At 37.1% G+C, this 26,922-nt stretch overlaps 1 protein-coding gene across 2 annotated transcripts in view; it reads left to right on the top strand.

Moving 5' to 3' along the window:
* The window catches only part of PPP2R5C (protein phosphatase 2 regulatory subunit B'gamma), a 71,586-nt gene that overhangs the window by 20,712 nt on the left and 23,952 nt on the right, over window positions 1-26,922 (top strand). Inside the window, exon 2 of one of the 2 annotated variants that reach the window (XM_039712596.1) lies at window positions 8,043-8,166. The exons of the other annotated variant lie outside the window; for it this stretch is intronic. Coding sequence (XP_039568530.1) covers window positions 8,073-8,166 — 94 coding nt within the window. The 5' untranslated portion in view covers window positions 8,043-8,072. The remainder of the gene's footprint in view (window positions 1-8,042; window positions 8,167-26,922) is intronic. 2 annotated transcript variants of the gene reach the window in all.

The following is a 26,922-nucleotide window of genomic DNA, read 5'->3' as shown; positions in this document are numbered from 1 at the left end:
TGTTTCATGCACTGTCAAATACAGTTGTGTCACAAATCTAACTTGAACCTTCAAGTAATACTCATTAAAAGGAATGTTCTCTGTCAGTTCTAGAATAACATCTTTGAAAAAATAAGTCAGTACTACTTAATATTCTGAAACGTTGCAAACTTTCCCAATGAACATATGTTAGTCATGCATATGTAAATTTGGGCACGATTCAAAAATATGCTTTTTTTGTAGCTTTTTCATATATACTTTTTTAAAGCTGGGTAAAATCCTTTTACAGGCATGTAAAGGCCTCTTGGGATGCAGTGTCGTGATTCAGTTTGTGCATTTGGGATTGAGGTTTTTTGTTACTTTTATTTGAGGTTTGGGGGTTTCTTTCAGATAAAAGTGAACATTGTTGGATACAATAGAGATTGGACATCAACTTTTATTTTCAAATGCAGTTCTGAATTGATTCTAAAAGGTATTATTTAGCTCTTGGAGTTGGACTTTTGATCTCAAACATGTGGATACAATATTCTTATGAATGTTTTTATGAAGGTAGGAAGAAATAAGCTACATTGACAGCTGAGGCCTTAACATAGTGGCATTTAGTGCTGAGAAGTATAGAATTGGTTTTTAATGTAGAATATCTGCATGTGATAGGATTAAACAGATTCTGGTATTTTGTTGTTGAAGATCTTGCCACACATTTTGTTCAGTCCTGGTTTTGATCTTCTGGTGATGTCAGTTTCTGCTTTAGCATGATTTCAACATTAGAAGTACTATTAGTCATATCTATTTGAAAAACTCAAAAACAACCCAAAAAAACCTCCTCAGTAAAAGTGGGGGGGTGGAAAAGAAACGAACATGACAGGTCATTTTCCTGAGCACATTTCATGCAGAGAGCATGGTTCTTGTTTTTCTTCAAGCAGAGACTTCAGAGCTCTGCCAAATTCTCACTCTGTTCTGTGTAAAAGAACATCAGGGTGGTGTCTCAACTTGTCTGCCTGTGATACAGGACTCTGATAGGGAGGCAAGCATTATTAAAGCTTTCCTAATGTTTTTAAGTTGTAAATGGCTGTCTGTTTTCATCATCTGTAAAATATTAAAGTCTGGTGAATCAAAATTGAAGAAGAGGTGATTTCAGTTTGAGTCTGAGACCTAAAAAACCAATTGTACCAAATTTTGATTGATAAAACTGTTGAAACCATGAGAGAGGAGGAAAAAGTGAGAATTGCTCAAGAGGCCAGAAATGTAAAATTATTGTGTGTTTTTCTCATGTAGTAATAAGTAAATCTAATATCAAGTAAATGAAAAAGCAAGTCAAGTTTTGTTCTCAGTACTGTAGAGAAATTGAACCATGCATGTTGATAGTTTCTACAAATTCATATTGGAATACATTTAAACTTAAGCAGAGTGTGTTACCAGTTCATTTAAAACTAGCATCTGTTTTCATGATACAAAAGAGACTGACTGGATGTGTGCAATATAATTGAATTTGTGAGAAACATGGCACTAATGGACTGCTTTGGGGTTTTGAGAAGCATTTTTCATATAAGCTACTGAAATTGGAGATCTCAATGTTTAAGATCACTTTCACTGCAGAAACCTACTCCTGCCACTTGTAATTTATGTAGAGGATAAATAAGCAGTACTTTGGCCTTTCCAGTTTAATTGTACTTCTTATGTGCATGCATGGCAATTCAGGAATTGTGTCCAGCTGCAAGGTGATAGCATTCCTGCTTAGATAAAAGTACTTTATGCAAAGTAAGATGGTAGATTAAACAAGATAATGCTGCTATAAAATATAATTTGCCCTAGTATATAATTCATTTAAAAGGCAAGACACTGAGGCAAAACAATTAATTCTCATGTAAAATATCAATGAATGCAGTTTTATGGAACAGATCATTCTCCTCTGCCTTGTATGTGACCTATAGTGGAGCAACTCAGTATGCTAAATGCTGTCCTTCTGGTCCTGACTGTGTTTGTGCTTTTATAGGGTTTTTTGGCAGCCCAGTCTTGTATTTAATTTATTGAAACAAAAACCCCATAATGGAAAATACTGCAGAAGCTTGTTCTTTCCTGTATCAGTATGGTTGAATGTATGTATTGTATCATGTGAAGGAACTGTGGAGGCTCTTTGTCCTGTTACTTTAGCAACTTTGTCCTTGAACTTTGACCTTAAAAGCATTATCAGTACTATGTAAACAGACTTTCCTGTACTGATTTTTCTTTAAGATGTTTAAAATAATCATTAAAATGTCTGTGTAAGCATATACATTTCTTAAACCAAAAGCTGACAATTGTTTGGTGTTCATACAGGAACATACGGTCTATCAGTGGTTATAAAGTAATTAACATTAAAATATTTAGAAATTATCCAGTCTGAATTGCTATGCAGCATTTTAAAGATGAAGGAACATGATATGTAATGAATGAAGAACTACAAAAAAAAAGGTTGTAGAGGAAAGAAGAAAGATACTTTGCTTGAGTGTGTGAATTCTTTTCCTTCAGCTGGTTTTACATGAAATCATAGGCTTGGATTAGTGCGCCGTTTTTCATTTCAACTGCCCTATCAAACACCTACTCATTAGTCAGCAGCTGAAAGTGTTAGAAGAATGCACTACATCTGTCACTGGCAGCATTTCCTACCAAACTTGTTTCCACTGAAGTTTGGATAGAATCCATAAAAATAGGATTTAAAATGTGGTATTGTCTTATTTTCTAGATTCTAACCTGTCTCTGAATTAAATTTAGATCTCTCTTAAAATGCCTTTTATTATACCCTCATTCACAAAAGGAACATTTTGTTCCATTGCGTAGATCCTCATTATAATCAGACCTTCACATTTTTCCTGCTGCACTGAATTTCTTTCTTCTTAAGACCTCTACAGATCAAACATTGAATTTATACACATGAATATCAATCAGTGATTGTTGGATTAGCCTGGTCTCAAATTTTTACTCTGAAATGTTATATTTTTACACTTTATTTCTTAAAAGTGGTATGTGTGACCTATGTAGTAAGGCCACTGGCATCAGTGAGTTTGGTGTTATTTTGATGGATTTTGCACAGGGCTTGATTAAAATAGTGTGCCAGTGTTTGAAATGAGCTTCTGCAATCTGCCCTAGGAATTACTTTTTTGTACCAATGCTATTTTTAAAATAGGTTTCTTTTAAAGTAATGATTTTGTCTTGTACAGCTTTCTAAACTCAACCAATACCTACTGGTTTTTCTCCCTGTCCCCGCTCACAAAACTTGTTGAGTATACAAGATTGATTGAAGGAAAACTTGGCACCATTGAAACTCTGTGCTACAGTGACTGTGCAAATATTAGGAAATCCAGATAGAGACAGGAAATCCAGTCACAAATAGGTGTTTACCAATTCCTCTTTAACCAAATTTTGCTGTACTACAAGAAGTGAATGTTATAAAATTTTCAATGAGGAATTGTCTTTTGCCATGCTTCAGTCTTGGGAATTTTTTAAGAAAGCTGCATGATAGTTCAGATCCCTTTCATTTAGCCAGGTAAGTCTTAGCTCTGTATTTCTTTTGGTAGCTAAGTATTAACATGATGTTTACTGGCTCTGTTTCCTTGAAGAATTTCCTCTTGGCTGTCCTTTGGATTTGAGTCAGAACCTAGAAGGAGAAGCCCATATCCTTCCTATTGCTACAGGTTCTCCTCCAGAATGTGTAGTATCCCGTACCTTTCCTTCTCTAAAACAAAATTACTATATTTGAGTAACTCACTGTTCAGGATTGTGATAGAACCCACATTTTCTTATAGCCTGACATCATTGATGAGAACAGCAAGTTTAGTGTAGGCTATAATTGGAGGGGAGGGGGAAGTCAATGACATGGCTCCTACCAGAAAAAGCAAGTCATGTTTATTCCTATCCCTTTTTTGAGTGTCTGTCTGGTGGGCGAGATAATGGAATCAACATGGCTCAAACTCACCCTTTTCTCATTTTAACTGTGCTCAGTTTCCTAATCTGGTTTAGCCATGCAGCTGCACAAACCTTGTACAGCAATTTCAGAGAGTTGGGCACCTGAGCCTCAGAAGAGAGGGGATTGTAGAAGTAGCTCCTGTAGGTTTAGCTTAGCTTACACTGCCATGGAACACACTCTAAGTTAGCAGAAAACCAACCTGACAATGTGGCTTTCTGTTGGCTATGGGGATTTCACCAACTCAGCTGGGTATGATGACCACTGAACAGATGAGAGCAAAATATTTTCAAATGTAAAGCAGAGAGGAGGGCAGGAAGGGGCCTGAAGCAGCCTGCAAAAAGGCTGCTTTAGGTTGATGAGGAATAGGAATTTCAGCAATTGTGCCTTTAATAACCTTAGAGCTCAGACTAAATATCTTTCCTTCCTCTCTCAATCAAAAAATAAAAACTCATATAGTCTGAGAGGTAACCAAGCCAAGTGTCTTCATGTAAGTAGAAGTTTGTGCAATTTTCATTATCTTATGTTGTTGATTCTGCCATTATCAGTTAGAGTAGTAGGTGGTGTAGAATGGAAATAAAGGCAACCTTTGGGCAGGTGAATTTGCTATATGTGTTATGGGGGGATGAGAAGCAGGGTGAGTGGCTGTTTTTAAAATCAATAACCCAAATGGAGTGTTTGTTTTTGAAAAAGTGGTACATAGCCTCCAAATGTAAAGAGTATTCATTAGCTGTAATGCTGGATCCTAACTAAAGGATCTGATCTTTACGGTCCCTTCCAACCAAAACCATTCTATAGTTCTAAAAAGTTACAGTTATATCCTGAGAACTTTATAGGATTTTTCCTTCATTCCCATCATTGGAAAGTTAGCAGTGATGAGCAGGGTTCAGAGAAAACCTCTAATAGGTACAGTTTCACTACATTGTCAATATGGTTTTTTGTTCATTTAATTCTGAAAATAAATAGCTAAAGTTAATACTGTTTTTCATTTTCTTGCACCAGAAATGTCTTCATAAATTTGTTAAAGTAAGTTCTTCCTCCCATTGATATTCATTAGCTCTGCTCCACTTGCACTAATATTCTTTCCCTTCCATTAGGAAGTCAATTCCTAACTCAATTTTCCTTGCAGTTTTTTTTCCCAAATGAAGTTGCTCAAAATAATTCAACTTAAGTAAATATTTTCCTTTGGTGGCAAATCAAATATTTTAAGATTGAGACAAAGGGAGGGTATACAGACCTCCTGAGCAGAATGTACTCTCAATCTGTACAATGGTGAGAAAACTGCAGATGATGTTAACCAGCAAAAGGTCTTATGAAGACCAAAGTACGTCAGCTTCACTAGTGCCCTGTCAGAATTACAGCAGAAATACACTGGTTTCTCAGTGGTTTTTTAAGTACTGGACGCAGACCTAACAGAGTCCAGAAAAAAAGAAGAACTGAGAACATTTCTACAAAAGAAAACTTCCTGAACGTGACTGAATCCTATCTGCCAATAAACTGCTAGCTCTGTGAATGTCACATTTACGCTCTCAAATGAAGAATTTTCCAGGTGGCTTGACTCTTAAACCACTACCTAAAATTTGCTAATGAACCTCCAACAATGAAAGCCATGGTTATGTATAAATTAGGAAATGGCACTGTAACTGATGTTTCCCTTTTTGCTTTGTTGTGAAATTGTGTCCATGGCCACAAGGACAGCCTTCCTGGCCATTTAATCTTTGCAAGGAGTTTCAGAGAGACAGAAGCAGTAGTTGACCATTAAAGCAGACATGAGTAGAAAGGACTGATAGAGCAGCTGTTCTTAAATATATAGTTACCAGATAAACTGGAATTTTAAACCTTATTTTTGCCACTTTGTACTGTGGTTTATTACTATAAGATAATCTAATTCTGCTTTACAATTGGGAAAAGAAGCAATTTGTTACAAGATCCTGCGAGTGAAAATACTTTAAAAAATACCCAAGTTGTTTTGTTTTTTCTGTCATCCATCAGAATCTTGTAGAAAACCTTGTTAGAGGTCAGTCTTGGTTTTATTTTTCAATCTATTTCTTTTAAAGGCATATGTCTGTGGTAGCTTTTTGTTTTGCAAGGCTAAAACTCACATTGAACTTGGTGATTTTAAAGGTCTTTTCCAACCTTGATGATCCTATGATTTTAAGGTATACTCAAGGGATATATAGATAAAAAACGTGAAGTTTTTGAGAATACACCTTCCCTGATTTTGCCTACATTATAAGGACAAAGGATTTGAATCTCTGTAGCCTTAGAGAAGAGGTCTAAAAAGTTCACGTGGTTTGTTTTGATGTTGTCAAAAGCAGGATCTATTACATTTATATCACACATTATGTTTGGCCATTTTTTAAATTACTAGAAACTTTGCAGTCTTTATTTTTTTAAGTGTGCTTATAGTGAGAAGATTTGATTTAATTTCTAACCTAATCTTCTTTGAGGTAGGATGCATTTACTTACTGTTTGTAGTGAGTGTAGAAAAATTAATTCCTTCCACCTCCATAATTATTCTTTAAAGTACTTGGATATTCTCAGTCAAGTCCGTTCTATTTAAAAAACAAACCAACAAACAAACAACCCACACACCACATCAAACAGAGGAGCTTTATTTTTTTTTTAACTAAGTAATATTTTAAAGATTTGTTGTTTTTGGGCTTTCTCACCAGGTTGAGATTCAGGATGTACAACTTCAAATTGGGCCTTGTCAGCAATCATTAAATCCAGTTAATTTCTTTGTGTGTCTTATGGATGATATTCTTCTTCTTTATATCCCAGTTAGTCTTTTCCCTTCACCAACTGAATAATATTCAGTACAGCTCTAACTCATATTTGACAGTGTATTATTGTAGAGTGGTGTAATTTTTCTAACCAGATACACATATGCCCTATAATTTGTTTTTATTTAAAATTTTCATCAGCAAGTTACTTAATGAAAAAGTAACTTCTTCTGATGTGCACCTTTTTTTTTTTTTTTATTGCACTAGTATGTGACATACAGTATTTAGGCAGAAGGACAGATTTGGAGACAGCACAAGTAACAGTGCCAGTTTCTCTGAACATCACTCCCAGCAGAAAAAATGGTCCTTCAAACAGCTCATTGTAAGAATAAATGTGCAAGTCTCATATGACGAAAAAAAAGCTGCTCACAGTTTTGTTGTAAATACCTTAAATAATCGGACTAACAAGTTCAGAAATTGTTGTGCTGTGCTTTTTTTAATTGTACTTCTGAGATTATGCAGGAAAACTGCTTCCATATGCTTATATATTGCTTTTTAGTAATATTCTTTACTTTTCAGTAATAGTTTAAAAAGTTATTTATAATTACTGATCTTTTTAGAAAGGAAAACCAGGATTTTGCAATATCCAAATTTAGGAACATCAGCATAATCTGAAGGCAGATCCATTTCTGGATTGATAGTATCCAGGTCCATTTCTAGATTAAAAGAAATATTCCGCATGAAACATGATGGTTTCATCTGCTGCTTGTCATATATGTGTATTTTTATTTGTAATATACATGCTAGTGACCAGTGGTAAAACAGTGCAAGGAATGTTTATAAGGTTTTATATTTCTAAATCAACAGTAATAATCCAAGGACCTGTATCTTACTGTAAACTAACTACCTCTTGTTACGGCCCTTGAAAGCTGAAGTTGTAGATGGTACCCTCAGTGCTGTGTTTTTCCACGGTTAAATTAAACATTGGTTTGATAATCCCGGGAAACCGTACCGAAGGACAGGCTAGGGAAAGAGGAAAAATAAAACTGCATGCGCTCTTTCTAGCAGGTGCTACTGAATATTATCGAGGGGGCGGGGGTACAACAGCAGCAATGAGATCATCCTGGCAATAATAAAAAACCCAAACCCAACGCAGCGGGGCCGTCATCGCCGCAGCCGCTCCGCCCCTGCCGCGGGGCCGGCGCGGGCGCGGGGGGAGCCCCGCACCGGCCGCGCTCATTCGCGGCCTCCTCGGTGTCATTTGAAGTTGCTGCCGTCGGCCAATGGGGCTCCTCCCGCCCGCTGACATCACTCCCCAGCCAGTTCCCTCCAGCTGCAGAGCGCTTCAGTTTCTGTCTTTTTTTAAACTAAAATGGAGGCTGGTTTCTTGCCTTAAGGAATACAGTGCCGTGCCTGCTGGAGCCTAGATGTTGACATGTAATAGAGCTGGCAGCAGGATGGTGGTTGACGCAGCCAATTCCAATGGGCCGTTCCAGCCCGTGGCCCTTTTGCATATTAGAGGTGAGTTATTGTGCGTGTGAGAGTGAATCGCGACCCTCTGACGAGCGAATAAATGGCTATTGTGGAGCTCGGAGAAGGGGAGCAGGAAGTCCTTTGTAGCTCAGCCCCTCTCGGTTTGTTACAGCCGCGGTAAAACCGGCGGAGAGCAAAACCCATTTTCTATTAAATGCGTTTGGGGAAGATTTAAGAATTCATGGTGGCATTGCATGCATAGTTAAAAGCAGGTTTTACAGCTTTCTGCCGTAACTCTCCCATCCCCCTTCCAAGCTGTGCTGATGTCAAAGGATGTGAAGTCACTACCCCAGAAAGGTACTGAGGGGGGGAGGGAAGAGCCAACTTATCCCTATAGCGTTTCTAGAGAATAAGGGCAAACCTTTGTGTGCTTCAAAGCCTTTTTTTGTTTGAATTGTTCAGATAGAGCTGCCTTAAAGTGCACTGCAGCTTGTAAAAGAATTGTAAGTGCCAGAGAGGAAGAGGGGAAGGAGATGTGACACTATGAAAATACCCTTTATGTATTTAGAAGGCATTTCCTAGAAGAGATGCGGTTTGGCTTTAACAAGCAAGCTCTTGTGTGCCTACTGTGTTGTGCAGTTCTGAATGTTCAGTTCTTCACTGAATATGTTCTTTAGGGTTTATAGAATTAGTGCATTGCAAATTACATTTTACATCATTTGAAAATACATGTTGGTATGCCACTTCTGTACAATATTGAGTGTCTATCTCTTGTTCTGTATTTTTTTACGTAGTAAAATTTTGCATTGTGTTGGGAGGGTTTGGGGTGTATTTTTTTTATCTCTTAAGCAACCAGTCCTTTTTTTAATATCTGCTGTAGGGTGTTTCTGGTTGAGAACTTTATGAAGGCAGAACATGTATTGGCTGGGATGAGCACATCTTGAACAATAGTATTTATATGCAAGAAACATAGCTGGTACCGTTGTTAATTACCTTTGCTTCTCAGCTTTCGGTGGCATAGGCTAGATGTCAGTACTGGAAATATTTTTTTTTTTATTAATACTCCATAAATTTTACTTTGGTAGTTTATAAACCCCAACTGTTCAGAAGTCTGTTCTTTTAAGTAGGAACATGGGTGTTCAGGAATTTAAAAATCATGATTTCTCTTACCTTTTAAAAGAGCCATAACCTGTTCTGTCTGATGTGGCAATGGATAAATTCTAGAAAACTAATTTTGATCTGTGACTGATGGGGAGGAAATTCAGTAAAATTCCCTTGATTTCAAATAGGGACTATGCTTGTTGTCAAGGGAATATAAATGGAACTGTCTGACCTGTGGACAGGCCTTTGCTTTTCACTGTGTACAAATCATTTTAATTTTCAGTTAGGTGCTGCCTTTTGGAAGGGGAAAAGCACCATCTTTTAAAGGTTCAAGTTAGGAAAACAACCCAAGGTTGGAATCAGAATGATGAAATATTGCAATGATTATCCTTAATCCTTTGTCCCAATATTGTCATTGAAGTTCTCATCCTGTCTTTGCTCAATGTAATACATAATTGTGGAAACCATGGATTTTAAGAAACTGTTCTGAAATTTACTTTCCCAAGACCTACATTTTTGATGGACTGAATAATACAGTAGTAAAGAAGAGATTAAATGGTTTTGTGGTTTAGGGGTTTTTTTGGGTGTTATGATTTTTTTCTGTTTGGTTGGTTGCAGGTTTTCAGTAGATTATGAGAGTAGAGTTTCTTGTAAGCAATTAAAGAATAACTGGGAGATTGATTGTTTTTCATTTTTCAGGTGGCAGGAAATAAAATGGGTGTCTGGTTTTATAGCCTGGAGGAGTTTCTTGACACTGGGAGAGCAAAGCATCTCTTCCATACATCCATGTGTGCAGCAGTTCCTTTGGGTTTTTTATGTGTCCCTCATGTCACCAGCTGTGCTGATGCTACCAGTACTGATGTTTCCAAAATGAAGCCTGTCAGAGCAATACATACAAAATTAATGGCAGTAAAAATTAGCTGGTAATTTGAAGGCTAATGACACATTATTATTGTTTGTCCCAATGCATGCTGCTTTTTCAGTTATCCTTTTGCATCATCTGCTGTAATATAGGATTAAATTTCTAGTAGAAGTGTTCCTGTTGGCAACTATAAGAACAAAAACTTCAAGGTCAAGGACAGGGGGGGTAGGGGCATAAGCCCCTTGGATGTTTCTCATAGATATAGTTTGTTGAAATAGAAAAAATATTTTTAAGTACCAGTTCCATATTTTTTTTTAATTTTGAGATGGTGTCGGTACCGTATTTGAACTCAATCAAGCTTCTAAAAATATGTGAAGCCTTGTGGACTACTGTTAGTACTTCATTGAAAATAAAAATTGCAGTCTTACTTATAAAGTTAATTCCAAAGCACTTCTGTACCTGGATCATATAAAAAATGTAAGGTTTGCAGAATAAAAAGGAAATTTTTAGCAAGCAACAATGTCATGCCAGATCAGAACCTTTGTCCTGTGCATCCTGAACTCCAGGGAGCTTTGTTTCTGGGTTGCTTACAGCTTTACCTAAACAACACAATTGAAAAAAGATGCAAATGGTGTTTAAAAATTATGTTAAGTCTTGTGAATAGGAAATAAGAATGTCAGAATTTTACTGACTGCCATTGCTGACCATGTTATCTCCAACACGACCAAAAAGTTGCAGTAGGTACTGGAAGAATAGGAGGTGTCACGGCCATAAGTACCCTATCCTCCAGCAGTTCATTTGGCTGCCAGTACTCAAGTTCATCTTGGGTATGGTGCAGCCATGTAATCCTGAGTCAGAGTGCTGTGGAAAGAGCTGTGAGTTTGTTGGGGTTCCCCTTTGGTTCAGGAGCTGTCTTTAGGCTCAGGCCTGTGGCCTTGGTTGTTGCCTCAGCTGGGTTGCAGCTGTGTGGTTGTCCTGTCATGTGCCTCGCTGATCTGGATCCTGGTGTTGGTGTCCCTCTGCACTGACCACTTGTTCAGCAACCACAGGACTGTCAGCTGAGCCTGCTCAGTGTCAGTAGAGCTGCTCTCCTTTCTTCATTCAGGTACTGTGAGACTGTGCCCTTTGTCACAACTGTAGACTGTTGGCAGTTGTTCAAGAGCAGTGTGTAGAAATCAGAAATGCAGGTGACTTTTGACCCACTGCTGGAAAATAACAAGTACCAACAGAGCCTAATCCATGCCAAATGCAAGTGGTGTGGCACCATTGCTGTATGTTATCTGCTTGTGCTGAAAACATTGCCTCAGTGAGAGTGATTGGCCTGCTGGGGTAGTGAGTCTTTAGTCAGCAACAGGCTGCCCTGGAGATCTGAGCTATGCTGCTGCTGCATTGGTCTTTCTACTGTACAAAGGTAGCTGAATATTATGCCCTTGAGTTGATTGTCACTGATTGCCATCATCAACTGAAAACTTAGTTGTATTGGAATGATATAAAGCTTCTAGGAAAATTAAAATTTCAGTTTAAGCAGCTGTTACAGCCATGGAGTAACTGCTGTGGTTTGTGATCTTGGATGGAGGCTTGACCTTGTGAAACAAGTGTAGCTAAAGGAACTCATCATGTAGTATCTGCATGGAGAGCTCCTTTAGGATCTTTGTGCATCAACAGGCCACTTGCAATCAAGATGCCATTAAGACAGCACAGGGGGTTATTAGGTATCATGAATTTAATGTTTTTACAGTAAGGAGGGAAGCAGATCTGGATGGTGTTTTCAGGATGCATCCCTCCATATGGAGCCCTTGTGGCAGCCAAAGGCCCAGGGTGGTAGAAGTGCATTCAAGGTCCTGACAGGATGAGCCCCAAACACAAGGTGAGGCTTGGGGAAAGGAAACATTTTGGTTTCCATCTCAACACTTCAGTCAGAGAAAGCAGCTGTAGAAGCTGTAGACAAATCCATGTTACATGCATGGATTAGGACACTGCATGGATTTGTCACTAGACTTCAGAGTTACCAGTTCATATTTACTGTTGAGTGTTCAAAACCATAACTGTAGTAAAGCATGTAGTAACAGGTAGAAAATAATAGTAATTCATTCTGTAGGCAGAGTATGAATACGCAAGGGGGAGGAGATGTTTTTCTTTAGAAATACAGTTCAGTGTTGATAACAAAAATCCCTTAATATTGTTTTGTCAGAGCACAGAAGTAGCCCAGATGCCAATGTCTCCATGAACTCAAGAAATGTGTTGAACAAAATACGTAAAAAACTCTGTTCTGATCTGCAATGGCAGAACCAGCTGAATGTAAAGGTTACTTTAATGGCTTGGTTGCTGACTGGCTGGAACTGGTAATGTCTGTTCCTCCATTTCAAAAATTATTTTCAAGATGTTTTGCAAGACATACTGAAAATTGTGTGGGAAGAAGGGTGAGAACACCCTGATACTATGTTAACTCAAACTGATGCTTTCTGTAGGCCATTACATGTTTCAACTATCTCATTGTCTGTCCTTCTCCTTTGCCTTCCAGAGCAACAAATGTTTTTTGACAGATTTGACTTGTCATTATTTAAGTAACTTTAGATTTTATGGAAGATGCTTTGACTTTTTTTCAAAAATTATGTGATGTTAACTTTGTCCATTTTTTCTATGTGCTGCTTGTTCATCTTGAGCAAGGGATCGTGGAAGGTAGTTCAGATTACACCTTTACATAGTGTTCTTCAAGGCAAAAAATGTCTGTGGTAGTGTTGCTGTGATGTAAATATCTGAATATTTAGATAGAAATTTGCATGTTCCTCAAAGGTGGTGAAAGATCTTTGTTTAGTTGGGCAATTTATATCTTAAAGGAGAAAAGCTTGGCACGTCCATTTTAGAAAGAATCCATCATGTGTTTGTCTTGAAAAATAATTGACCTGAAAATACTTCTGTCTAACCACAGTTGCTAAAAACTCTTGCTAGTCTGTTGCTTTGCAGGAATTGTGTCTGAGCTAAAAGAAGAATAAAAAATTATCCGTTCTGTAATTAAATGGGAAGCAGAGCCCAAAGCTCTGGCTTCAGAAGTAGTAGAGACCAGACTCAGCACGCAGAATGGCAACCATTTACCTCATGATGTACAAAGGAGGCTGAAAGAACTGGATTTGTTTGGCCTAAAGGAAGGAAGGTTGAGGGGAGATTTGATCCTCGACTAACTGATGGGAGGTGCAGAGCTCTACAAAGCCATGCTCTTCTCAGAGATCCACAGTGGGTGAATGAGAAGTAATCAGTATGACTTAGCAAACTCTGGAGACTGCAATTGTACACAAGGCGAAAATATTTTCACCATAAAAGTGGTTAAAAGCTGGAACAAGATTCCAGAAGGGGCTGTGAAATCTCTGTAATTGGAGATACTTGGAGTGGAGAGCAGCTAGGTTTATGTAGTAGGGGATTAGACAAGCAGAAATGACTGTCCCTTCTGGTGAAAATTATTCTGTGATTCTGTCATTCTTTGGTTCTTGTGGGACCAAAAAGTGACTGTTCTTGCTGTAACATAAAAATACTACAATATTAATTTAAATGTAGGGCTTTTTTTTCTCAAGTTCAAAGAGCAATATTCTTAATGTAAACTCTCTTTATGCCCCTTCTTTTCTTTTTAGTTACTAAGGCAAACTTTTTAATACTTGACGCTAGCATTGCCTATTAGTAGTACTTTTACTTCTGGTAATTCACAGTTTTTGGTGTTAATGGTGTTTTAAATTATTCTTACCATGTTTTAGCAAACTGTTAAAGATGGATAACTGGAAGTGCATGCAGTATTAAAAACATTGGCATTCCAAAAAAATGTTTTATTAGTTTCTAAATCTTCAATTAGAAGCTCAGCAGCAGTCCATACCTTCTGAATGAGATAGAATTAATAAATGTACACAGGCAGCTATTTCACCCACATTTCTTTACATTTATCAGCTTTTGGAAAGATCTAATAGATTGAATTAATTTCCTTAGTACTGTGAGATTTTTCTCTAGCCTTTTTTGACAAGTTTGAATTGACAATGAGTACAGCTTTTAACAAACTGTGTGACCTTGCTATTCATCTTCTGTGGTGTTTATGAAAATGTTGAACAGTGTCATTTCTAACACATCCTTACGACATGTTTGTAGTAATCTTCCTGCATTATAACAACATTATGTTAAAAATACAAAAATTCCAGGATAATTGTCACCTACCGAATTTCTAATACTTTCCAAGAACTTGATGTGTTTCAAGCATAATTTCCTTTACGTGTGCTGAGTTTGCCTTTTTGGGGGTAATAATATTTTTTTATACTCTGAAACTAGCCTATTCTGATTATAAAAGCGTACCTAAAAATCTCAAAGTCACATTTCATGATCCTGTTTTTTGACTCTTAGTATATTCTGCAGCAGAAAATGAATCTGGTTTATTCCTTCTGTATTTTCTTTGAATGCATCTTGCACCATCCACCTAAGTAGGTATTTTAAGGATGGTGAACTTTTTCGGTCTGAGCACATACGTTTATTTAAATCTCAATTTTCTTTAATTCTTTAGTACATTTAAATTCAGTCAATATTTAAGGTGCAGTCGCTCCTTGTTGTGAGAAGTGAGCATAGTCTTCATGGGAGGAATGGTGTATAGAGGAGACATCTTAATTTTCTTCTGAGATGCTTCCATAGTAGTGATGAACTGTGTTACTTCTCTGAGTGAATTAAAATTTTTAAATGGAAGGCTTGCTTGTACCTTTGTGGGAATATTTCTGTGCAAAAGACCTTCCAAACTTTTTTTAGTCCTGCCAGTCCAATAAATGGAATTTCCCATGGTCAGCATACACCTTCTATCCTGCTTGCAGGTCATAGTTGTTGTTGGGTTTTGATCTAATGGAGAAACCTCAGTTGAGATTTAAAGGAGATGAAAATGTTTGTTCTTCCCTTTTCTCCCCCATTAGCCAATTACAGTTTGGTAACCTGAAGGGATGAGAACAGGTATCAACCTTGTGTTTGGGCTGTTATGTTCCTGCCAAGCCACCTGGACTCTGTTGATACATGGCCTGACTCCTGGAGCTCATAGTCATCCATCTTGCCAAAAGTTTCTGATTTCTCCTAGGAAATTCTGAGCTTGCTGCTGTTTAACATTGCTTAATGACTTGTACACTTAATTGTTAACTTTGAAACCCATCCACTGTTCCTTTCTAAAAGTGTTGCCTCGAAAAGCAGAACCAAGGCCATCTTCCTCAAGGACAAGCAGCAGTTCTGTTCCTAATGAACCTAGGTTTCTTGTATATATCAAATTATGAAAACTTTCATATGTTAGTATTAGATAATCACATCAATTATCAAAGGACTGATACTGGTACAAATGTTGTATTACTTCTTGTACTGTTTTGCTAAATCTTTTGGAAGGACATTCAGACATAGATCAGTGGGTTTTTAATGTATCTACCAAAGAAACTAATGCAGAGTGTTTTCAATATTTGAGCAAAAGCAGGTTTAATTGAGGTTATTTAGTTATTATTCCTGCTGCCTTTACCATGGTGACATGCTTATTAACTCTCCATTTACCATGCAGCACTTTCTGTCAGAGAGTATATTTTACCTTGTTACTGCTTTTACTCTTTGTTCTCTCACTCCTCCCTTCTTGACTTTGTTGGGTTGTTTTTACCTTCATATAGACCCCTTGCCAATATGAGGAGTGCATGTATGGATTCTTCTGCTGGAAACAGTGAGGATGTTAAGTGTTCACACTGCATGTAGAATATCTGAGGGCATGACTGTAAAATGTCTCTAGAGGGGACTTTTTGTTGAGCTAAAAATACCATGAAATTGTAGGAAGGTAGTCAGCTGGAATTTTTACATTGCTTTTACTGACTCATAGAGTAATGTGCATGCCCTTTCAAGGAAGCAAAAATGGATGCCCTCAAATTTTTATTCATATTGTTTTGTGATGGTTGCTGTGAAATACATTTTAAGGTAAAAATTAAGTATCATCTGTTTCTGTGGAAAAAACTTATTTCCATCTCTTTTTGAAGCGTCTAATAAATAATTGAGACTTCTGTAAAATTAATTCCATGTTATCAAATAATTAGGTACTGAAACTGCACTGTAAACCACACAGATTAAGTGAGCACCAGCAATATTTAATAGATACAGGGTTATTTACATCATATGTAGACAAGGTGTTCATCTGGGAGAGATGGCTTTTGTGCTCTAACCTTTGTGCTGGGGGTGGACACCTTTACAGATAAAGCACAGTCTCAGCAGCCTCACAGAGGTACTCTCTGTGTGCACCATCCTGTCTAAAGTGATAAACTGAGATAAATGGCACTTGGAGTGCATGATGTTTTAAAGCCACATCTGCACATCCTTTAATCAATTCCACATAATGTGCATACAAATCATGTGGTACCATTTCTGCTATAACTTGTCAATGCCGTTTTCTTTAATAAAAGTGTAGTTAAACTTAGGGGTGGGATCTGACTCTGCATTGTTATCAGTAGTGGAAGTGACAGTTCTATGTCAATTTTCATAATTGCTCTTGTTTCTGATAACGATCTGAATTTCATGAAGAAAAAATTATACATGAAGCGTAAAATTTAAAAACTAATTTTAAAATTGTTCATTTGGGACTTTTCTGATTGTAGAAGCTTACCAATTTGAAACACTTTTTCCTTTTAAAGATTTTTATGGAAGGTTTTTAATTTGCATTTTGGATTAAATCTATCAGCTGTGTGGCTTCACACAGCCTCTAGAACCAAATTATCTTACTGCTTTTATATTTAAAGAGAACGTATAACAGTGTCAGTGATGTTTCAAAGGTGTCCTGTGTTCATTCAAGTCATATTGCAAATCAAACTTGAACAAAATAATCAAAGCCTACCAAAAAAAAAAAAAAGTGATGTCTGTTCTTTGGGTGTAATAGTTTTTCTTCAAAAAAATTTTCCAGACTAGTTGTAATAATGGAACCTTTCTTCTAACTTCTTCCCAGGATATTTTTATAGTTTTTGCTGCTGTTATATCTAATCTATATAAAGTGCCTTAAAATCCAAAAATTGATCCACGGAGGTTTTTTGAGGACTGTCTTAATATTGTTTGCATGCAATAAAAACTGATTTGTTCTTTTCCCAGTACAAAATTAAGATTTTTTTGGCTTTTGAATCAGAATATTCCACATTCTCTCAAAATTTTGAGCATATATTTCACTACATAACTTTTCTTACATTAATGATTACCGAGTTTCCAACAATATGAAGTATCTTAAGGAATAAAGCATTTCAAAGCTTATAGTTAAATGGAAGAAATCAGAACAAGTTGCTTTCATCGCACGTTAAATCTTCTGTAAAAAAGCGAAAATGTAAATAGAATAATGAGTATTTTGAAAAATGTGCTGGGAGTGAGATGTCTTAACGTGTACAGGGCTTCTGGACCTGTAGTAGGGAGTCAGTCTTAGATTCACAGCTAATACAGCCAATCAACTTGTTTGTGCCCTGTAAATTTACAGATTTCTTGGAGGCTCAGATTTAAATGTATTATTCCATACTGCAGTTCACTCTTTTCTCTTGTGTGAGAGGGGTGGAAATTATCAGCAGAATGTCAGCTTTTCTGGCAGCTTAGCAATAGGGGCACTTTTGCTAATAGGTACATTTTCAGTTCTTACCAGAATTCCTTTGTGAGACTGGAGATTGGTTTGACCGGAGACTGAAGACATCTGTGAAAGCAAATGTGTATGTTTTCTGACAAATGTGATGTGAGGAAAATAATGTTGGATTATGCAGCAGTCGTTTTTGGGTTGAATGGGAAATCATTATGCACTTAACTCCTGACAAAGGTGCAGGTATATTGTATATTCAGTCTTCGTAGATGTTGAAAGCATGTATTTTTAAATGGGCTTTCTACTTTGTTTGAGTCAAAATTTTCATTGCTAGAAAGTAGTTTTTATTTCCTAACAGAGAACTGCTCATAATTGCTCTTAGAATTTTACATAGCCAGGGTTGACTGCTAAGCAATTTACTGACCTAATTCAAAATATATTTCTTTATTTTCTTACCAAATAATTGTTTCTGTGCTGCTTGATCTTTTTTTTTTTAACTGTATCACCTCATGCAAGGCAGCTAAGTTGCACAGGATGTGGGACTAAGAAGGTTATTCATGCCAAAAAATGAGGAAAACTATGCACTGAATTGGAGTTTATTTTCCAGTGAATACAAAAAATCAAACCCCAACAAAAAAAATAATCCCAAATAATCAAACAAGAAAAAACCCAAACCAACCAACTAAAGACCCTACCACACCCTCAACCCCCCCAGAAAAAAACCTGTACTAGAGTTAGGCTTGCAGTCTACTGAAGTCTGTTAAGAACCTGCTCTCAAGAAAACCACAAAAGCCCTGTTGATTTCTGGTGAAAACACTTTTGCACATCTTGTAATGATGTGTGACAATTTGAGATGATTTAGATGTTGATCAGCCATTCAGGACCTTAGTTTGCATCTCAGGCTCAGTGTGACCTGTGCTGTTTAAGCTCTTCCTATGAAAAAAGACTTAACCTTCCTATTTCTAATTTTAAGTAGACTGGAGAATTTAGAAAACTAAATCAGGGTTGTCCTCAAGGAAGGTTTATGGAAGTTTTTATTAATTTAAAAATAAATGTTTGCTTCAGATAAGCAAGGATGTGCTTACAACTTAAGCAGAGTTCCTGCATAGGGTCTGGGTATTTGCTTTAGGTTGCATTAGAGTGTGAAACACATCAAGTTTGATCACAGAAAAGCTGGGGGGGGGCTTTTCTTCCTGCTTTGTAATCTATTGTGTAATCTATTTCTAAGCCTACACAAGACCCAGCTTGTGATATCTGTTAATGATTATTGTAAGTGTCATCGTTAAATTCACCAATTTTGGCATTCAGCAGCATCCAGCAGAAAACAAGCAGCAGCCCCCAGGTTTAGCAAATGTACCAGGAGTGAGGAGAGGGGGAGGCAGTCTGACAGTTCTGGAGAAGGAACTCAGTTATTTTACATTTTGGCAGCTGAGTGTTCTTTGAATTGTATTCATCATGGATGTGTGACAGGTACTATTGACTGACAAGTTACTCAGAGCAGTATCTGACTAAAATTAGGGGTTGGTGTGTGGAGTTTGGGTGTGTTTAAGGAAACAGTGCATTTGCTTACAGCAGATGCGTGGGCTTGATTACATTGATTGCTTTGTCCAAGTGTCCAGAGTGGCAGAGTTTATTCAGGTTTATGTGTTTCTTCAGTTTACTTAATACAAATCTTCTTCTGACTTAGGCCACACACTTCAGTTATGTTACAGAATATAATTGAGGTCTGGTCTTATAACTCTCATTTGCTCAGAGAGACTGTAACTCACACTTCAGTTATGTTACAGAATATAATTGAGGTCTGGTCTTATTGTAGTGCCTCATTTTCTCAGAGAGACTGTAACATATATTTTAAAACATTTTAAAGTTTTCAAGCACATTTAAAGATGTTGGCTAACTTGTGAGTGGATTCAAGCACTCTTTAGTGGCTATGAAATTGAGGGGTTTTCTCTTAGTGTTTTGTGTTTAAAAGTGAGATTTGCTGTCATATTAACTGTGTGTGTGCCAGAAAGCTTTACTGCGAGTTCTTTGTTCTGTTTCTCTCTTTCCCTGTTAAGACACTTTTTTCCTTCCATTGTCTGTTTGATTATTCTCCTTGCCATTTTTCTCCCTAATTTTCAGGTAGAATTTCCATTTCATTAGCTCAAGCCCATTTCGGCTTGTTTCACATGTCATTTCCTGTGTAAGCATTCCTGTTTTCCTTTTCATGCTACATTGCCTTTAAAATATTTATGCAGTTATCGCTTTTACTTTTCACTTTCTGTTTTTAAATGTTTTAATATAGTGTAAAAATCCATATTTCTCTTAACCATATAACAAATATCCTGTTAAGATTTTTAAAAATTTCGTGTAGCTTACAATAAAACAGTTGACTTCTGATAAAACTCTTTGTAAAGTAAGAGCTTGGTTCAGAGTGACATTGGTCTGCTTTGGAAAAATTGTTAGATAATATGGTGTGCATATTATTCACTGTTGATCTACCCTTATCATCATTTGACTTATGATTTACACCTGGAATAAAATTACTGGCAGTAATTTCAGTGCCTCAGGTTATTTAGTATGTAAAAATTATGCCAAACAGTTTAAAATGACAGCAGACCTTTTTTCCTGTTTTGTTATTAATCAGTCCTTAAAATCTCCCATCTTAAATCTTTGACAGTTAAATGTCATTACTTTGTTCCTCTATCCTCAAAACCACAGTGTAATCTCTGTTAGGAGGTAGCTGCCACCAGTGCTGGATTCCCCAATGACTGGAGATTTCAGAGGGGATTAGTGTTGTAAAGCACCTGTAAAGCTTTGAGCTTCACTCTGGGACTGACAAGACATGTGCTTCCCATTCCTTTCAGACTCTTAAACTGTAGGATTCTTGAGGTGTTATCTTTCTTTTTTTCAGCTGCTGTTTAATTAGTCTGGTAATAGCTTATTTGATTCTAACAGCCTTTTTTTCATTACATGAAATAATACGTTACAGTAAAAGCTTCATAATCAAATTAAAAGCCACTCTTTTGAATGAAAATTTAGCCAGGAGATTTCTTTATGTAGAAAGCAAAAATCTTAAATGCTATGTACCTTTATTAATTCCAACATGTTGCTCTTGCCTTCCCCTCCCCATTTCTGTATCATAAAATCATATCATAAAATGGTTTAGATTGGAAGGGACCTTAGAGAACATCTGATTCCAACCCTTCTGCCATGGGTTGGGACATCTTCCACCAGACTGGGTTGCTCAGAACCCCATCTAACCTTGGGCACTTCCAGGGATGGACATTCTCAGCTCAGCCTGTTCTAGTGTCTCACCAGCCTCTCAGTAAAGAATTTCTTTCTAATGTGTGCTACACTAAACCCACCCTCTGTCAGTGTAAAGCCGTTACCCCTTGTCCTAGCACTCCATTCCCTTGTAAAAAGTCCCTCTCCAGCTCCCTTGTAGCCCCTTTGCACCCTGGAAGGTGCTATAAGCTCTCCCCAGATTACTCTTATGTGCAGAAGAGCCCCAACTCCCACAGCCTGTTCTCACAGATGAGGTGCTCCAGCCCTCTGAGCATCTTCATCCCTTCTCTGGATTCACTCCAGCAGGTCCCTGCCCTTCTTGTGTCAGGGTCCCCAGAGCTGGACATGATTAAGACTATTTTCATACACAAGCTGTCATAGGTGAAATAACTTTTTTTTTGTAAGTGGAGTTACAGCTTGATCCAGGCTGCAGATTGGCATAGAAAGAATGTCAATGCTGTTGCTTTATTAAAATAAAAGGTTTGAGTGCTTATTACTAAACAGAACTTGTTTGATGGAAAGAAGACATCTTTAAATAAGATGGAGTACCATCCAAAAATGTAACTACTTGAAAATGAAATAAAAGGCACTTGCTTTTGAATTTTAGGTAGAAAATGTGCCACATATTTATTAGTTTTAAATCTTATTTTCTGTCAGTATTTAGGGAAGTAATTATATTTTGTGTGTCTATCATATTTTGGGTGTCAGCTTTTCAGGTGAAAATGTGAAACAGTGGCAGATCAGAACAGTGTAATTTCTTCAAATAGGGAAATGAAAGGCAGGGATTTTTTCAAGTTACAAATTTCTGTTATCTGAAGAACAACCAGGTGGTATTGCTATCAGCAGGCTTGGTTCCTTGAATGCAGAAGAGTGGACGTTAGCCTGTAATTGCAGCTAGGCATCATTCCCATGTCTCTGGTGACATGCACAGGTGCTGAACATCACAGGGCTGCAGCAGGGCAGCTGATGCAGATGAAGGACACACTTTGGAAGTTTTGGTTCACTGTCCAAGCACTGCCTGAGACTGGAAACTTCCCTTGTGCACCCACCTACCCTTCCCAGCTCACTTCTAGCTGCCCTTGAACAAAACAGCTTTACTTTGGTAATAGCTGGTTTGAGTAGTTAAGTGTTTTCTTGTAATCCTTACGGAAGCTCTAAGTGCCTGTAAAATATTTTTAATTACTGATCAAGACTTGTTTGGGATCATGAGCTTGTAGATAAGACAAAGTCTATCTGCCCTTCAGTGTCCTGTTTCTGATGGGAAATGTTTGAAGTGTTTAAAAAAAGCAAAACAGGAATGGTTACAGGTCTCATACAGGGTAGTTGGAGAAGGACCTTGAATTTACAGTTCAATTCTTTTAAATTAAACCTGTATTCTTTATGACACTTTACAACACTGACATGTACATCCCTTAATCTTCAATAGTGAGATAAAGAACAGAAATTTTTTCCTCTTCTGTGCCACTTAAAATGTTTATATGTGGTGCTCTCTTGAGCTTAGTACTAGCACTCTGTTTTTCCATGAGTGTTCCTGTGGCTTTTTGGTAACTGTGGTCATTTTTCTTGTTTTAAGCATTTCTTTGGGCAGAGAAGTGTTTCTGCAGGGTCCATAAATAAAACAATACAAACAGCAGTAATTTCTATGTATTTGTTAGTCCAGTGTAGCCATACAACATCCTGCCTGATTTATCTGCAGCCAAACTCCCACTACTAGTTGCTAGTTTAGTATAAAATGTATTGTGTATAATTTTAGTACTTTCTGGTATTCCTTATTTTTATATGCTGCTAGAAGAAATAGCTTCAATTAAATTGTTCATGCACGAATTGGAAGTTTTCTTCCGTGACTACTAGTTGCTAGTTTAGTATAAAATGTATTGTGTATAATTTTAGTACTTTCAGGTATTCCTTGAGTTTATTTTTATATGCTGCTAGAAGAAATAGCTTCAATTAAATTATTCATGCACGAATTAGAAGTTTTCTTCCATCTGCCACCCACTTATTTCCATTATCATGTGTTAGGATAGAATTCTGTTAATGGGAGAGTGTCATCTTTAATTAGTTTTAATTATTATCATCATGATTTCAGTAAAATCACTGAAAACTATAAAGAGTTGGTCAAAAATAGAAATGCCGTAAAAATCATTCCAGCATAGTGTTTCTTGCTTTGAATTAGGATGGTTGTTATACAATGTCAAAATAAGGTAAATATTTTAAATTGAGTCTTATCAAATATTGGTTCAGCTTTTGTAATATTCTTTCTACTTTTTTTTAATTCCTCTCATTTTTAAGGACTTGATCCCTAGTTTTGGGAAAAGTATTAGTTCTGGTAAAGCCATGTTTTGACACATTATGTTCTCCTTTCCATACTGTGTAGTTCCTCTGCCTTTGTGTCTGACAATTTCTACTTCTCTTACTCAAGGCACTGAACTCTGTTCTTTGAAAAAATGCTACCATGATATTGTCAACTGAAGTGTTTTAAAAGAACATTGCAAGATACTAGCGTCCCCTTGTTGAAGTATAACTCTCTAGGGCATCTTACAAAACTTCGATAATGCTGCTTTTTCTGCCAATAAACATCAAATTTAATATGTAGTAATACTTCCCCAGAAAGGGACTGTGTGACCAATAAATTGAGGGATATCCTCTGGATAGCACTCTACTTGACAATTAAATGTTGTTTTTCCAAATCGTTAACAATTCTAGTGCTTCATTATGGTTGATGACACGTTTCGTGAGATGTGATGTTTAGTTTATCTTTTGTTCTATGGCCTTCTAAGGAAAAAGAGCTACTTCTCTTTCAATGAAATAGGGACCTGTCAGCCAACCAAATCTCTCTGTGAAGCTTTGATATATGAGTAAAAAAGTATTCACAAAACTGAAATTAATTTTGTGTTCTGAATGTGGTTTTTTGCAAATTGTCAACGATATCTCTTGTTTTCTGTTTTTAAAATGACATAACATAGTGTGTTTTACTGGCCACAAATTGTGTTTTGTGGTAGGAATTGCATCAGCTCTTCTCCGTGTCAGAATATGACCTAAAACTTGAAATTCAACCTTAGTTTGGTTCCAGTCTGTACTAGAAATCAGCTGTTTCATGTGACATCTCTGGGTCACCCACTTACCCTGCTTTGCCTTTTGTCCTCCTTTCAGCAGCTATTACATTACACTGTTGTCACAGAAAAATGGGCTTCAGTGAAAAAGGTAGGGCATGGATCTGTCATCAGTACCTAATGATGTCACAGTTACAATACATAACTAAAAATACAACTTTTAGATTTGAAGGAACATAAAAAATATGATTGAGAGAACAGTAAGATCTCTACAGTCCTGCACAGCAAAAATATTTGTGTGTCATGGAATACTGAACACAAAGTCAGCCACTGAAAACAAAAACTTCAGTGTTTTCTGGTTTGTTTTCACTTCAGCTAATTTTCTTAAAAACCAGGAAAATTTTGTTTTAATATGAAGACATCTTGATTTGTTAGCATATTCACATGTTTTAGTTCTTTAGCTGGTCTATACATTACAAAAGAAAGGGTGGAGCTGGTGGCTCCTGGGTGCAGACCGGTGCCACATCCTGGCTGAGAAACACGCAGGGTCGAGGACAGCTGCCAGTGTGAATGAAGCCTGTTTGCAGTGAACTCACACAAGTAGGAATTGCTGAAGACATGCCTGAAGCTTCCAAAGAATCTGTTTCATACAGAGTTCAGTGTTTGAATTTAAACTTTTCCAGACAATTATTTGTGTTCTGCTAAGGCACTTGGTAGCTGAGTATCTCTGATCTTTACCTGGCTGTTTAGAAGGGAAATACAGACTGGAAGTGGTGCCTTTAAGAGTGAGATATTGGTCTAGTTAATCTGATAATAAAAGCACAGCTAGTATCAGTTATAAAGTGGAAAATATCTTATTTTATACTCATCAGTATACAGAAAATCTGGCAAGGCCACAGGCTAAGATGATGTTGAAAATTTTATACTGAAAAGCTGTTTCTGTATTGATACTGTTAAAACAGAAGGGGCAGAGCTTGCATATCTGAAGGTTGTATAACTTGAGCCAACAGTTACCCTGTAATTGTAAGGAAAAAACCTCTGGACAACCCAAACAAGACAAAAAGCTGATCCCTCAGTCGCAGAGACCTGCCTTGCTCTCATAATACCTATCATATTTTGATACTTTTTCCAGTGTATATTTCTCTCTTACAAAAAGGACAGTAGGATAAATGATGCAGGCTTAGGCATAAAATATGCCATAACAAATTTCTGTAAAGCTTTGTCAGGAACTGATAGACATTCAATCCAAATATAAGACTGACCTTCTTTGGGATTACAACAAACTGTACTCCTGTTCCAGTAGAAGAGCAAAAATAGTACTCATTTAAAATACAAGTACTGACAGGGATAAGCATTTGGAGTGAATAAAAAAGATTATTCTATTGCTACTATTCAGAAGCAAGTCCTGTGAAAATTATGTGAACTGTTGGGGAAGGGAAGCAGAATATGTGGGGGTTTGGTTTGGTTTGATTGGTAGTGCTGGTGTTTGGGGTTTTTTTAAAAAAACTTTGCCTAGTGAATAGCTCTAAGTATCAGTTGCGATGTGATTTTAAGGAGTAACTTCTGAATAATTATGACCTTCCCACAGTCATCAGGGAATGGAGCACCAGAGTTGCACAAGTAGGGAATTTTTTCCCCTAATGGCATTCTCTTCAAATATCCCAGTTAATTAAGCAAATGGAAGTGAGGGGTTATCGCTTAATTAAACTGGAAGGTGATTTAGAAATCGGCATGCAGTTAACTGAAAGAACCTAACCAGATAGTGCCTGGCAAATGTCTGAGGATAAATGACTTACTGGGTGTCCCAGAGCTGCTCTGCAGCTGTGCACACATGCTGTGCACAAAAATCATGGGCTACTCAAGTCATCTTCTTAACCACCTTCTGCTTGGTATCATGCTGAAATCAGCCTTTCAAACCTGGAAAGTAGGGATGATCCTGATTTCAAGGCAACTACTCCAAACAAAGTACTAGAAGAGATGTGAGATCCAGACTTGAAAGCTGTGGATGAATACTCGTAAAGGAGGCGGTTATGTCTCACCCAAATAAACAAAACACAGTTCATTAGAAATATGTGTGGTTCTCAGTGTGTGTAAAGAGGATCTCTCAAATAATGAGGATGACTGAGGTACTTAAAATAGTTAAGCCACCTCAGAATAAATGGCAAGGGAGGTGGCTTGCCTAGCTGAGGGTGTTTCTTGATCTTCTTAGTTCTCAGTCTTTAACTTTCACTATTAGTGGTAATTACATCTTTAGTGCTTCCTCTCTTTAAGGTTAGTGTACTGTAATCACTGTAATTGTATGTCCATTACTTGTGTAATTATAGTCTGTATTTAGGCTGTGGATTTTGTGGAGTACGCATTCATAGCACAGTGTCCCTAAGTGTAACTGTTGTTATGCTTCGGGTTGAACTGTTTTCCATTTTACAGTTCATGGGGGAAAGGTAACCAACCACTTTGTGCGTGTGAGACTTTTTGCATTCAGGTCAAATTTGGCTGGCTTTCAGTATGCAGACATCTCAATTAATTACTTTTTTGGTATTTTCTCAGGAGAAGTTATTCATTACTTTTTTATTAAAATAAACAAAAGCATGGGTATTCATATAGAAAATTTATGTGGCTTTGTTCACAACACTGGGCAGGAATTTTGGTTTATTTGTTAGAAAGTTGTTGCTCTGCATAGGGACACCTGTTACCTAGCACCTTCTTTCCACTTCAAGCATTCTGCACTGTCTCAGGTGTCTTGGTGACACCAAAGTCTAACTGGTTGTTGTTTCTTTCATGAAGGCTATATTTTTATTCTCTATGTTCTTCAGGGCTATTTCTATACAGTGTTTTCTTACTGGAATTATTCTTTGGCACAAGTAAATTTTAAAAATTGCCAGCTGTTTTAAAACCAAATAAGTCTTCCAGGTTTATTATATAAAAAAATACTTTGGAAAGCAGCTTCTCTTTGTGAGTGA

Source organism: Passer montanus, unplaced genomic scaffold, assembly GCF_014805655.1.
Source record: "Passer montanus isolate IOZ18808 unplaced genomic scaffold, ASM1480565v1 scaffold27, whole genome shotgun sequence".
NCBI lineage: Eukaryota > Metazoa > Chordata > Aves > Passeriformes > Passeridae > Passer > Passer montanus.
Note: the sequence above shows the minus strand (reverse complement) of the source record. Positions and strands in the feature narration are given on the sequence as shown.